This window comes from Chaetodon auriga, chromosome 5 (genome assembly GCF_051107435.1).
Source record: "Chaetodon auriga isolate fChaAug3 chromosome 5, fChaAug3.hap1, whole genome shotgun sequence".
Lineage (NCBI taxonomy): Eukaryota > Metazoa > Chordata > Actinopteri > Chaetodontiformes > Chaetodontidae > Chaetodon > Chaetodon auriga.
In genome coordinates, this window is record NC_135078.1 from 17,906,128 (window position 1) to 17,919,693 (window position 13,566).

The following is a 13,566-nucleotide window of genomic DNA, read 5'->3' on the forward strand; positions in this document are numbered from 1 at the left end:
TTTTTTGCTTGACTTTAGTATGGACATCCCAGAAAAGATGACAGATAATAATAATACAAATTCAAAAACAATGCCTTTTTGATACCCTGCTTTAAGTGAAGAAACATTTATTAATCTAAAAAATGTAAGATATATATATATATATTTAGTTTCCCCTGTTGCCTGTTTGTTTTTTATCCTCTGCAGTTTATAGCTGCCTTCTTGTACATCCTGGTTTGATTTTATTTTACTTGTACTAAAACTGGATACGTGTCAAGGCAGCTGGAAACTGTGTGTGGACGATGATGGAAAGTGACGTCAAAACTGCACTGCATGTGTGAAATGCTGATGCAAACATAAAACACACACACAAAAAAATATCAGCCAATTTAGCTTTTTCTTTAAGCTGCTCAGATATAATAAACTAAATGACTACATTATATCAGTCTATGGTAGGTTGGTTGCAAAAAAAAAAAACGCAATTATTGATAAGCAAGGCAGAAAAAAACATACTAAATGTTGATGTAAGTTACAGGAGTCTGGAGATGATATCAGGCTGAAAGCTCTGAAGCTGTGAATCAAGGGTAGTCTTTATTTAAACAAAGTATCTCAGCCTAGATACATCATCCCAAAGGGAGTGCTTACTCATCTAAACTCTGAGGTCTAAAATAGGCCAGCAGTGGCCTTCCCATTGCACATCTTTTACTCCGGGATCAGTGAATGCCATTGTTTATTATTAGGCCAAACCATTTCCTGCCTTTCTCCAATTCAAGCACATTGTCGGGCGATGGGTGAGAGAGAGAGAGAGAGAGAGAGAGAGAGAGAGAGAGAGAGAGAGAGAGAGAGAGAGAGAGAGAGACTTAAAACTGTGTTTGTGCCTAGTGTACATAATACACAGGCACTTGCATTTGTAAAAGGTTTCAATCGATCTGGCTGATCTTATTAGCTGGTGACTGGCACATCAAGCATAAAAAAAGCTTCTGCAAGAAAGCTCCAGCCATCACCCAATCAGGTGTGAGAAAACAGCAGTCCCTCCACGCTGTCCTTCCCACCCTCAGAGGCCCCCTGAAAGGCTCCAGTTACATCATCACACACATAATCTACAAGGTGAAGGTTCCCAGACAGCAACACAGGCGCAAACACACAAAAATGCACATACACACAGTGGTAATTAAGATCAGTTACCATGGAGATGGGAGAATTGAAGAAGCTGTTAAAGTGGATTGATTGTGTGTGTGTGTGAGCGTAGCCTTGCCATCCTACTATCTCTGACCGAGGGTCTTTCTCGATTAGAGGCAGAGCAGCTCTGCTCACCTCGTCAAGATTCAGCATCAGTTTGGTAACTGAAGTGGCGATAATGACTCAACAATACGATAATAAAATGAACTGCGTGAAGTTCTCTGCCAAGAACTAGCTGTGCTTACTAACCCGTGATACTTTACAGTGGAACCGAGTTCATCACAAAGATGGCATCATGATATCTGGTGGGAAAATGACTTGAAAAAAGTTTTAGCAAATATGCTGTGAATTTATGCTGTTATCGAGGAAAGCCATCACCGTCTCACAGTTTCAAAATGCCCACTGGCTAACAGTCACACGCCATTTAAAGTATAGGCTTTCTATACTTACAGCTATTTATTTCTAATATGAGACATAATTTTCATTATGAGAGCGTCATTACACCGCTATTTACAGCTGTTGAAAACTGACACGAAGGCTATACTGCTCCTCATCTAAGAGCAAACACTCAGAGTGCACTCAAAAACACAGAAAAGCTCCCGTACATTTAACTGTATGTATCGCTGATGGCTTTGAACTGGATCCAAACACAACACCTTAACCTACTCTGAAGTCTAGCTCATGAAAAACAAACTGGTTCGTTATCAGAGATGATAACCTTCAGGCATATGCACTCAGTATGACTGCCGGCTTTCACATACAGCCAATCAGGCTGCGGATCGTACAGTGAAGCAGATCAGGTTGCAGTCACAGCAACGTGAAGTACAAGTGAAGCTGTGGTACACGACGTGGTGTGGATGTCTTAAAGTGACAAAGATGAGCCATCAGCCGGTTCAAATCAAGGCTGGAAGAAATAATATCTTCCATTATCAGAAACCAGTTTAGCAAGTACACAAAGACAATGAAATTTTCACCCCGTGTATGCATGTTCCAGGTACGACAAGATCACAACAAGTGATAAATAACAAGCACTCTGACTGTCAGCATCAATAGGAAGAAGAACATCACTTAAGTAATTACTTATTTTACAGTTAAAGAGGTGATGCCTCTGAGCTCTGTGGACAAAGAGCAGTTCAGAGAGCACAAAGTCATTCATAATCCAAAATCAATGGTGCTGAATTATTTTACTATTGTGTACTATTAGTTAACTCTGCACCCATAGTGATTGTCTATTTTATACATTACAGTCATGTACAAGTGTATTTTCAGTCTAAATTGATTCAAGAATTAAATGTTTATTTAACTACATAATTTGACTAGCTGGCATTTAGCTTTTTACAGACACATTTATTAAAGTAATATTATCAAACTGGATATTTTGATAAATAACAAAGAGAGCAAGACTCTTCTAACCTTTGGAATTCCCGGTCGATCGAGCCAGTCAGCATAAATAGCACTGAGGGTGAGGCCTTTTCTGGAACACAATGGCACAAGTGTTAGTATTATTCCTATTATTATAGCTATGACTGTTATTGCACAAGACACCGTATGAAAACATGGTTCTGGGAAAATATTGTTAGGGTCATGGCGGACTTGAGGTTTAGACCAACACCTTAAACAAAAAGAGGGGCACGCCTACTTCCCTATGAAAGACAGGCAAACAGGCATGTACAGACAATGAACTGGATTTTTATGTATGCATGTACAGTGAGCAATTGTGTGTATGTGTGTGAGTGTAGCTATGGAGGACCTCAAGTGGATGGTCAAATATCCTACACAGAATATACACGGCGACAGAACTGGCTTGCAAACATAAACGTGCACACAAACAAACATTTCATAAGCAGCTCACAGTGTGTATGCAAACTAAAGGATATGAGTCGAAGAGTAGCTTGACAGCATCATCAAATCATCAATCCTGACTGCGCTTGGCACATCTATTACCATGTATTAATTGGTCATATTCAGCCCATTAAAGGTTATTTTGTAATGAAAAGTTGTAATTTCCATTTTTATCCCGATTTTCTTTCAGCTACGCTCTTCTGAGGCTCAATTAGCGACTTCACACATTTCCCAAATATATTCTTAAAGGAAACTGGTCCAGTCAGAATGTGCAGGTAAGGGAATCTCAAGTGAGTGCACCAAAGCATAGTTTTCCTCTTTACATACAGCTTAAACATTGCTTTTGCATAGCTTAAACATACTGAGGGATAAACAGGTAAGTCAAGTAAAAGACCCCAGGCCAGGGAAACCAATGACAGTGTTATGGCCACAAGTTTCTGGCATCTATTACATTATGTAAATGACTCTTTTAAGTGTTTTCTTTGACTGTATTGCTCATTACAAGCCAGAAAACGTCTTAAATCTTTACCACTAATGGGGCAAGAAAGTGTTTAAGCTAGGTGTGCGGGCCATTTAAAGACATCTCAGACTCAGCTTGTCAAGCTCAGATCTACATCAGTCACACTGTTCTTTATCCACATCTCAACACTTTGAGCTGAAGGCTAAGATTAGCCAACACGTTCACAGTCATTCTGGGCGAACCGTGAATGTCAAATTTTGTGGCAATCCATTCAATACATGTGGAGATATTTGACTTCGGAGCACAGCGCTGGAGGGCCAATAGATCCACTGACCGACACTGAGCCACTCCACTGCTAGAGTGGCTAAAAATGGTTTAAGAGACTGGCGTTTTGTTGCAAGGTCAAGGCTGCGCTCCTTGCTTCCACACACTAATGAAGTCTGAGTCCCACTGCGTCATTTCCTATTGTATATTTGCTGGCAACTTTGGCAGATGGAGAGTGGGTGTTCAGTAAATTGAAACTCATAAAAATCTCTTTACACTCTACAGTGTACTAGAAGAGGTAATGCTTCCCGTAAAGTACCAATTTGCCCAGAAAGTGGACATTAAAAATATCATCAGTGACTTCACCACAAGGATATTTTGGCACTTGGCTCGGGGAGTTGAACCACAGACAGTATAATATATATATATTATAATATATAGACTAAACATCTGCCACACCAACACTGAGACAGCATAAAGTAGGATTACATGGGATTGTGTGAGCATAGTTTTCTTGAGTGGCAAACAAAAGGTTAATACAGTTAATACACCACATGAACTGTCAAATACTGTTTCATAACAGGGCTAGATATAGATAAGCTTTATGTCTCAGAAGAGCAGACGAGACATGCATCTACTGGTTTTATCATGTTGAGCTTGGTGACTTCATTTCATTTAACTGCTTCCTCACCTTAATTGTGATAGATGAGAACGTACTGTGTGTGACAGCGGTGCCTGGAAAACATATGTTCTTATCAACCTGTACTCTTTTCAACACAAATGACAATGTTGACGATTTTTATGCTTCGTCTTCTAAACGCTATGTTCCCCATTTAGCAAGGGGCAGGATACATGGCCTTGTACCCTACACACAGAGCAGCCATGACCCTCAACAGTGAGTGTCTATTCTCATCCTAAACCTTACTCTTCTGGTGGGTTGTTTACCGAAAGAGGCATCAGATCCAAATATTGACTGTCCCCAACTCCCCCTGTTTAATTCAATCAATCTCTGCTCATCCGGCAGCACACTCCACATGCCAGAAAAGGCAAAAAGACAACATTCAGAGGGTGCTGAAGAAGAGAGGGGTAAGAAAAGAAGTGCTAAAGGCTGTGAGAAGCAAAGTGAAAGACAGACAGGGAGAGAGAGGGACAGAAAGACAGGCAGAAGAAGAGGTTAATGAGGCAATCAGGAGAAATAGAGAACTGAATGATTAAGTGAGCGCAGAGAGGGAGAGAGAAAATTAGAGAGGAGGAGAGGAGGAGGAGCAGTTATCCTTTTACACTTCAATTAATATGAGAGTGGATGAGACTGCTCTCTTAACAGGATTGGTGTTTGGAGCTTTCGCTGGTCATGTTTCCACAGCAGGACCAAGTTAGTCGAAGACCAGAGGCCAAATCAACACATACTAAGTATTTGACAGTAAATCTACTAACAAGTCACATCTGTTGGGGGAAAAAAAGTTGTGAGGCTAAGTTCAAACAGAAAACCGATGAAAAGCATATCTTTAATTTGTCTGGAACTGGAAACCAGGCTACCAATACTTGAGCACAAATCAAAGTGGTTTTAATGCTTCTAGGCATGTTTTTCATTATTCATGAGTTACACTGTGAGCATTATTCATTGGCACTTACATACCTCTCCATGTCGGGAAAGGCAATCAGCAGCATTTGCAGGAAATCCTGTCCAAAAAGAACAAGAAAAGACAGATTCTGTAGAAATGAAAGCATTTAGGGAGGTGTGAGAGGCAGACAAAAAGACAGAGAAAGGCATACCTGATCTTAAGTCAGGAGTACAAGGTCAAACAGTGTTTATGTTACATCCATTATTTAGTGGGAAGACTCAGCCTGCCACCGCAGAAACAGGAGCCAGGTGGAACACATCACATATCACACACACGGACACACACAGACAGTACATACACACAGACTTCCAGCTGTGATCACTCAGCTTCATGGCCCCAGCATAATAAACATACAGTATGTGGCTGAGCTGATGTGCGGTCATCAATTCGAAATGCTGCTGGTGTATTTTCAACTTTTGTAACACAGTGGCAGCCTGAGCTTACATCAGCCTCCAATTAATTTATGGAAATATCACTGTGCCTCAGAGACAGGCAACATGAAAACAGTTCAAATCTGAGCTCAGCTTTTATTAACAGCCTCTCGAGCAGGTGCAGGTCAACAACGAGATTCTACCTCAAGTTAATCAAGTAAAAATGAGTTTCCTAAACTGCAGCCTCACCTGAGATAAAATGAGTCGCCCGTGATATTTCTTCACAAATAATCTGAAGAAGTCAGTGAATTGTTGCTCTCCCACTTGATTTGCCAAGAACCTGAGGAGGAAGTAACCCTGGACAGAGGACAGGAGAAATAAAGACCATCAAAGACAACACAGAGAACCACTGCAGCAACATGTAGAGTCATAACAAGTGCTGTCCCAAGCGCATCTACTGGAACAAAGAGAGAGCTAACTAAGAGGACAAAACTGCCCCTATTCATTTTTCTCCTTTCCTTCCTGTTCCACATTTATCTCACCTTGAGGTAGTGGACTTGCATGAAGGCTTTGTCAGGGTTGAGGGCATGTTTAACTGTGGAGGAGCCAGACTCACTGACCTGACCAGTGTTCTCCATGTTAGGTCTGCAGAAAGACAAATAGAGCAGAGAAAAAAGAAAAAAAAAACACAGAGAAAGATAAGACAGGTGAGGAAATGGGCATACAACCACACTAAACCTGAAGGTGCACAGAAAATGACACATGCACTAAGGCTGAAACAGTTAGAGAATCTATTTTATCCCACTCTTGGAGACATTTTCGTCACAGGAAAACCACAATTTCTGCAGAGCAAGAATACACTGTCAGCAACACTAAATCCAGCCACTCAGCCGGTCCTCTCAATGCCGAACATATTGCCAAGATGCCATACTTTGCCCGAGGCAGGCTGAAAATCAAGCTGTAGATTTATAATAGCATGCTATGCTGTTTATATGACCTCACAGTGCTGTGCTCTGACTTTACAGCCCATGACTCACTGAGCGAACATATAACACTTCCACAAAAAAGCACCCTCGTCTGCAGGCACAAAGAGGCATGCTCGAGGTTTCGCTTTCCCTGTCACACAGATACAAATCATCCCTTCAACCTCCATAAACACACAAACAAACACGCAAACCAATAAAAGCCAAACAAACAGGCCGCTGACGTGGGATGCTGTGCAATGATAGTTTCAGTTAGCCCGTATTGATCAGGCTGAGCAGATTAACTCAGTGTGCCAATAGGAAGGCCTTGAAGGATCACCCTCCTGCCAAGTCGATACGCTAGGCGCCTGGCTCACCAATCAATACACCCTTCATCACTGGCTAGCACTTTTCCACGGGACCGTTTCATGACAGGGCCAGACACACACAGATGAGCAGGCAGGCAAAAACACACATTCAAAATCTTATTCACACTGATTTATGTATGATATAAAATCTAAATGTTTAATCTCTTGAGTTAAGCTTCAGCTATGAGACACAAGTTGGTCAAATATTTGATCGACGACTGCAGTGCCTGTTCAAAATGGTCCTGTTTGGAATGAGCCCACTGTTTGTCCTCCAGCACTGCTACTTGAAGCTTTCTCGATATCATCAACCTGCAGTCCAGGAGAGCCCCCACAGCGGTTCCAGACCCGGCCTTTTTCCTTTTTAAACTTTATTAATAACACAGTAATATTACAATACACCATCATTTTTAGACAATTTATTGAGGTGTTCCCAAAACATGAGCCGCACCTATATTATCAATAATAATAATCATTGTTATTTCTGCTTAGGGTGACGAGAGGTGAGTGGATAAAATTCAGGGCAGGTGAGTTTGGGTTGGGTGTGGTCACCTGACAGTGGTGGGTGTGACTTCCAGTACATTACATTGAGTGTCAACGAACTGTAAAACGCATGCAAGTCAAAACTCAATGTTAAATTTTTTTTTGTTCATGAGGTCATCTGTCTGTCACTGTGTTGTTTGCAGCAGTGTGTAAATCATTATCTATTACATAGTATTCATTTCATCAGTGCAATGTCTTTATCATCTCTCCGCATGATGTGCACATCAGATCACACCTTCTCCACGACTGCCTACCTACAGTACTACCGTCCACAGCTAACAGCCATAGCTCATGTAGGCTACAGACGTTTAAACGATAACGCTTAAAGAACATCAGCATTTGCAGGAGAGGCTGAAAGAAAATTTAACTTGAAGAAGCTTTTCATCCAAACATAATGTGAATGAATGAAATTTTTACCGCTATATCATTACTATTGATTGAGGCTGGCATTATTCATTGAAGGTAGCTAGCTAACTTTAGCTTAATAACATTAAGTTAAACACTCTGTAGGATTATCAAAATGTTAACATTACAACTCCAATTAGTTCATGCCTCATTAGGTATAAACACCATTGTTGAGAGAGAGGGTTAAACCTAACCCTGCTGCGCACATTCAAAATTGTGGATCTCGAACAGCTGCAGCTAGAACTGAGGAGGCTCTGCGGGTGTGCAGGGTGATATTTCTCAGCTTTCTTGAGAAAAGCTCATTCAAACTACTTCACACTGGACACTGCTCTTCCTCGGGTCCTCAGCAATACACCCTCCAAGTGTGAAGTCAATCAGACGAACAGTTGTCGAGATGAACAGGATGAACAGAGATTCCTTCCATTTCAGTTAGATTTGAGTCTTTGTCCAGACATGGTGAGCGGAAGAGCAGGGACACGGGGGGGAGATGAAGTAGATTAGGGCTGAGCACAAGAAAAAGAGAAGGAGGAGAATGTGTGGGAGAAATTGAGGACAGGAGATAGACAGGAATGTTTGGTTTGCTCAGTGGACTGAGAGAGGAAGTCATCAGCTTCCTGGAATTTCTAAATTCGACTGGACACTCTTAGAAGGTCTTTCATCATGCAAATAAGGGTGTGTTCCTCCTGCATGTGCATGTGCGCATGTCATATATATATATATATATGTTAGGCATGTGACAAATCACAACGGCAATGACCTGATTTGGGAAAACCCATTTGGCACATCTTAGAAATGATGCTCAGTGTCTGTCAATATTTTGAGCCAGTCAGCGGACATATGGATTAACAGTGAAATACATAACAGCACAGGGAGCTACAGGCGCTACCTGCATTATGAAATAAACTGTTTGTCTGAGTTGTTGGAAAAAAGACCCTTTTTCTTATTCTCTATGTATGATGCCCATTTTTTATCATGAAGTTATTTTTTTTAACTTGCTCTCCGTCCAGTCTCCTGCCCGTAGTGCCCATGTCTGTCTGTTACTGCTGATAAGATGAAATAGACTCCTTTTAAGACAGCAGGACGTGCTGTATCCCTGGGAAATAGTGTGTGTGTGTGTGTGTGTGTGTGTGTGTGTGTGTGTGTGTGTGTGTGTGTCAGACAGAGAAATACAGAGAGAAAGAGGGACTGGGGCAAGAGACAAAAACAATGACAGAACATGTATATCCAGAAGAGAAAATGTGTCGGTTTCGTGCGTCAGAGACACCGGCGGCACAGCGCAGGGAGGAAAAAAGTTGATCCATCACTGCCGTGTTAGACAAAGGAACTCCACCCTTCCCACTGTCCAGACCAGGGATGTATGGATGTGTAAATCCCCGTCTTTGGCCGTCTCTCTTTGTCAGAGATGATTTACTACAGCTTTAAGAGGAATCGCTGCTCGCTGCCTTGGAGAATCACACAATAGCTCAATGTATTGCAGAATAAATGGTGCTCTTATCTGACTCGTAGGCCATGTGCGTTGGGGGGGGGGGGGGGGGGGTGTTTGTGTGTGTGCATGTGTGTGTGTAGCCATGCATACACCTGGGTGTGTCTCAGATCGAGAGAGAGAAAGAGCGGGAGGAAATCAGGAGCTATTACTGACAGAACTTAATGTGAAACGTATACACACACACACACACACACACACACACACACACACACACACACACACACACACACAGAGGTTTATAGCTCCGCGAGCCATATCCTGACAAATTACACTGGGTTGACTGTGGAAACCGGATAAGGTAGAGCAGCACTCCCAGCAGCCCAGTGAATCAGCAGGGAGAATGGCGTCTGGCCCAGGCTGCCCTAAATATAACTCATCTGAAATGGACTGATAAACACTGGCCACTGGGGCCCCTTCTGGATCAAGGGGTGTCGACTGTGACCCACTGAACTTGGAAAGCGCAATCTGCCATTTAGCCTTCATGTGTGTTTGTGTGTGTATGCCGGTGAGGTTTTGCATATCTCTCTGTGCATCCCATTGTGCTTCCATTCCCTTCACCTGGTCTCCTCTAACATTTCTTTGTGCATTGTGAAAACCAGTTTGTGTTTATTCTTATTGTGTTTCCCCACAGTTGTAATGCTAAACATTGGAGCCACATCAGGACTTGGACATACAGGCAGTCAAGCCCACATGAGAAAGTGGCATGGCCTGTTCCCAACTTTGGTGTAAACTAAGATCTAAGCTATATCTGACCTTCCGATAACTTTTCCTGATACAGTGCCAATATATATCATATGACAGATCACATACAAAATAATCAAAATGAGCCCCACAAACCGATAAGATGTGGTTAAAAGCACCTGAAAATTTTGATTTCTTATCACACATACTGTTCCCAAGGTCAGAAATGATCTTGACTGTTATGCATTGCAATCAGATGTGCAAAACAAAAATTTCAATGACTGCTTTTGTTAGTTTGTAATTCAGTTTTGCTTCAAAACATGAGTTTGATAATGCTTCATTTTACGGGTCTAGAATTTTGGAGTCATTTCTTAATGATTTCCTGGGGGTGTTCCTGGAAATAACTATGTAAATCTGTACTAAGCATAGGGAAAGTAGAATTTCCTTGAAAGAACTGCTCTATTTAAATCCAAGTAAATACTCAGCTATTATTAGCAATGGTATTCTTTACGTTGACTTGTACTATTGGATATCACTGGATATTGACATCAAATTACTCTCAAAGAAACATCACAAACTATTCAGAAATTACAAACTCATGAAATAAAGAGTTACCCCAAATTTTGTATAATCATACCACAATACAACAAACTGTGCTTGACTCACAGACTGTATACAAGAAAATGACATAGTGTAATACAGGAGGGTAATGTAGCACGGATCCTTTATGCCTATGCATGCTTGATCATTGCTTTGTGAGGATTAAAAAAAGGTTTTTCCCCGGGTGCCACTTCAGTAATTACTTCTCTATTCTGTACTAATGTCTTTCCATGTAATCCAATCAGTCAAAATGTATGCATCCATGCATACGGGGATGAATGTCTGTGTGTATGTGTGAGTGCATGTATTGTTTGCATTTTTCAGATGTTAGCTTTATGTTGTTGATTTAACCCAGTCAGGTGCAGAGAAACCTAATCCTGATCCTCCTAATCACCCCTGCATCTGCCTCATAGGGGAACACCCTGATAGACTGCCAGACAGACACAGCTCTCAAGTGCATGTTTAACCCTTTCACTCATGCGCGGCTTCCAGCAATTCAGCCGGCAAAGAGTTACATATTTCCAAACACAGCCAACCTTGAAGCACTCAAACCCTTTAAACCCATGAGGACAGTCTGAGTAAAATCACTTTTACAAATACTTAAACTGTCCACTCACTCAGCTTGCACTATTCAGGAGAGCCTGAATTGATTTGAATTCTTAATACTATTAGCGCTTCCTTTGTGTGATGACAACACATTGTAGGTGAAGTGACAAAGTTAGAAGTTAGTGCCAAGCAGAAGTGCCATGAAATCAATAGCACATTGATTTGCTGTCACGCTCTGTATGGTCTCTTACAAGTGTGAATGTCAATAGCACAGTATGCTACAAGTGTCATCTCCAGGTTTTTATTCAGAGGAAGAGCTACAATATGAAAGGCACAGTGCTAACAAGTGTGAACATCCCCACCCTGAAACAGTTAACTCCAGGCTGTGGTTTACACCTATAATCCCCTGACGACACTGTGCTTCCACCGTGGATAAAACAAACAGGGTGTGGGTCCCACATTGTCAGGATCAGATGAAGAGTCTGTGTGTTTGTGCGTGCTCGCTGTGCTTGTGTGCACAGCTTTTCTCAGACATGACAGTACAGTGCACCTGGATATACGCGCCACACCTGTACTCCTGGAATGCATATACCTCAAGCTCACGTGTGTGTCTGCACGTGCAGACACCAGCAAAAGCTGCATGTCCAGCTTTCAACCAAAAAAAGACTGTCTTCTATGGATAATGAGCGAAAGACAAGCATTTTAACTTTTTGTGGGGTAAATTCTGGTTACTGAAATGGAATGTGTTTCCATTTTCTTTTTTTAAAAACCTTTTAGTCACCTTACTTTGGGATCATCATTTTGTACAGTAATGTGTAGTTCAAGCGTGGCGCTGCTGGCAGTGCAAAAGTTCAGTTACTCAGTTACAGTGATAATTAGAAATGACTATCTTGAACCAATATGAGATATTGTGTATTATTTGCATAAATTCTATGACTGTCACCACAGCACTAATGCACTTACTCTGAGTGAAAGTGGTCCTAATGCATATTTCAACAGGGCAAATTATGAACAAACGATCTGAGAAAATTGATCAGGATAAAATGGATGCCTGCCGTCGAGGTCACTAAGACATGCAAGTCACAGAAGAAGTGCACTTTTTAAAAATAATGTGTGAAAGAGAGCAATTCAAGCACTGATACCAGAGTAGCATAATTAAGTAGTCACACTGACTGCTGTTGGAAGATGTTCCCTCCTCTGTTCATATTGAACCTAGGCTGGTTTAGTAATCTACTGATACTTAGGGATAAAACTTACAGTGGGGAAGACAATCACCAGTCAGCATTATGGGTCAGCTTCACGTCTGTGTATAGTACAGTGTTCTCAAAACAGACCCACATTCAGTGCTATTGGATACTGTAAAAGCCAATCAATATCCACAACAGGCCTCTCCCTAGCTTCCTGTTTGTACAGGAAACCCATAAATATGCAGAACCAAATAGCACTCTGCTAGCTGTTTCATGGGAATTTTAAGCATGTTTATTAAGGTGAGGTTGCACTATCCTCAAGGAGCCATTTCCTACACAGTGGTAACAGCTGTAAGATAATTAAAACAGATCTACTTGACCAAAAAAAAAAAACACGCACCTGAGGATTTGAAGTGCCTCCTCTGAGTTCTTCAACTCATCAGAGAGCCGTCTCCACCTCAGCAGTGCCTTCAGGTCAGACTGTTCTGCTGTCTCTTGTAAGGAGAGCTGGAGGGAGACATACGCAGAGTTAAAAAGATGTGAAGGAAATGGTTCAGGTAGAGCAAAGAAGTCAGAGGAGGGAAAATTAAATATGGTGAATTTCATCAGCGAGAGCAAGCAGTGCTGCCCACTATCTCTGTCACTGTGTCTTATTGATTTTGGCAGCAATAACAGGTCTGCTGGAATCTACTTCTTCAGAGTCAAGCTCATATCAGAAAGGTGACATGATTAAACAGCGCAGACACAAGAAAAACATTTGTGTAACTCTGGATGGTGTGGGAAAGCAAGAGGGAGGATTAGATCTGTATGCATATCAACTCTCCGATCAGGGCTGAAGTCAGTGTTGCAAGCAAAGGACTCATCCCCGTGCCACATGCTCTTTCTTTGTAGTGTTTTTTTTGCAGGCATCCTTAATTAAAAGGTCTAAATTAGAAGGACAGCAGGAGCAGAGCAAAGTCTCTTTTGTCTTTACTTGTTTAAAAAGCTCACTTTTTTGAGGAGGTTTAGGTGGCAGTAGTACTTTTTCACAACTCTTGTGTGGTTCAGTTTAGTCCCCTTATGTTTCAGTAGGTC

At 41.6% G+C, this 13,566-nt stretch overlaps 1 protein-coding gene across 1 annotated transcript in view; it reads right to left on the minus strand.

Annotated features, from left to right (window-relative positions):
- The window catches only part of aopep (aminopeptidase O (putative)), a 74,088-nt gene that overhangs the window by 37,917 nt on the left and 22,605 nt on the right, over positions 1-13,566 (minus strand). The window contains exons 8-12 of the mRNA XM_076731425.1: positions 12,893-12,999; positions 6,260-6,362; positions 5,967-6,074; positions 5,361-5,404; positions 2,572-2,632 (exon numbers count right to left, since the gene is read on the minus strand). Of these exons, the coding sequence (XP_076587540.1) occupies positions 2,572-2,632; positions 5,361-5,404; positions 5,967-6,074; positions 6,260-6,362; positions 12,893-12,999 (423 nt within the window). The remainder of the gene's footprint in view (positions 1-2,571; positions 2,633-5,360; positions 5,405-5,966; positions 6,075-6,259; positions 6,363-12,892; positions 13,000-13,566) is intronic.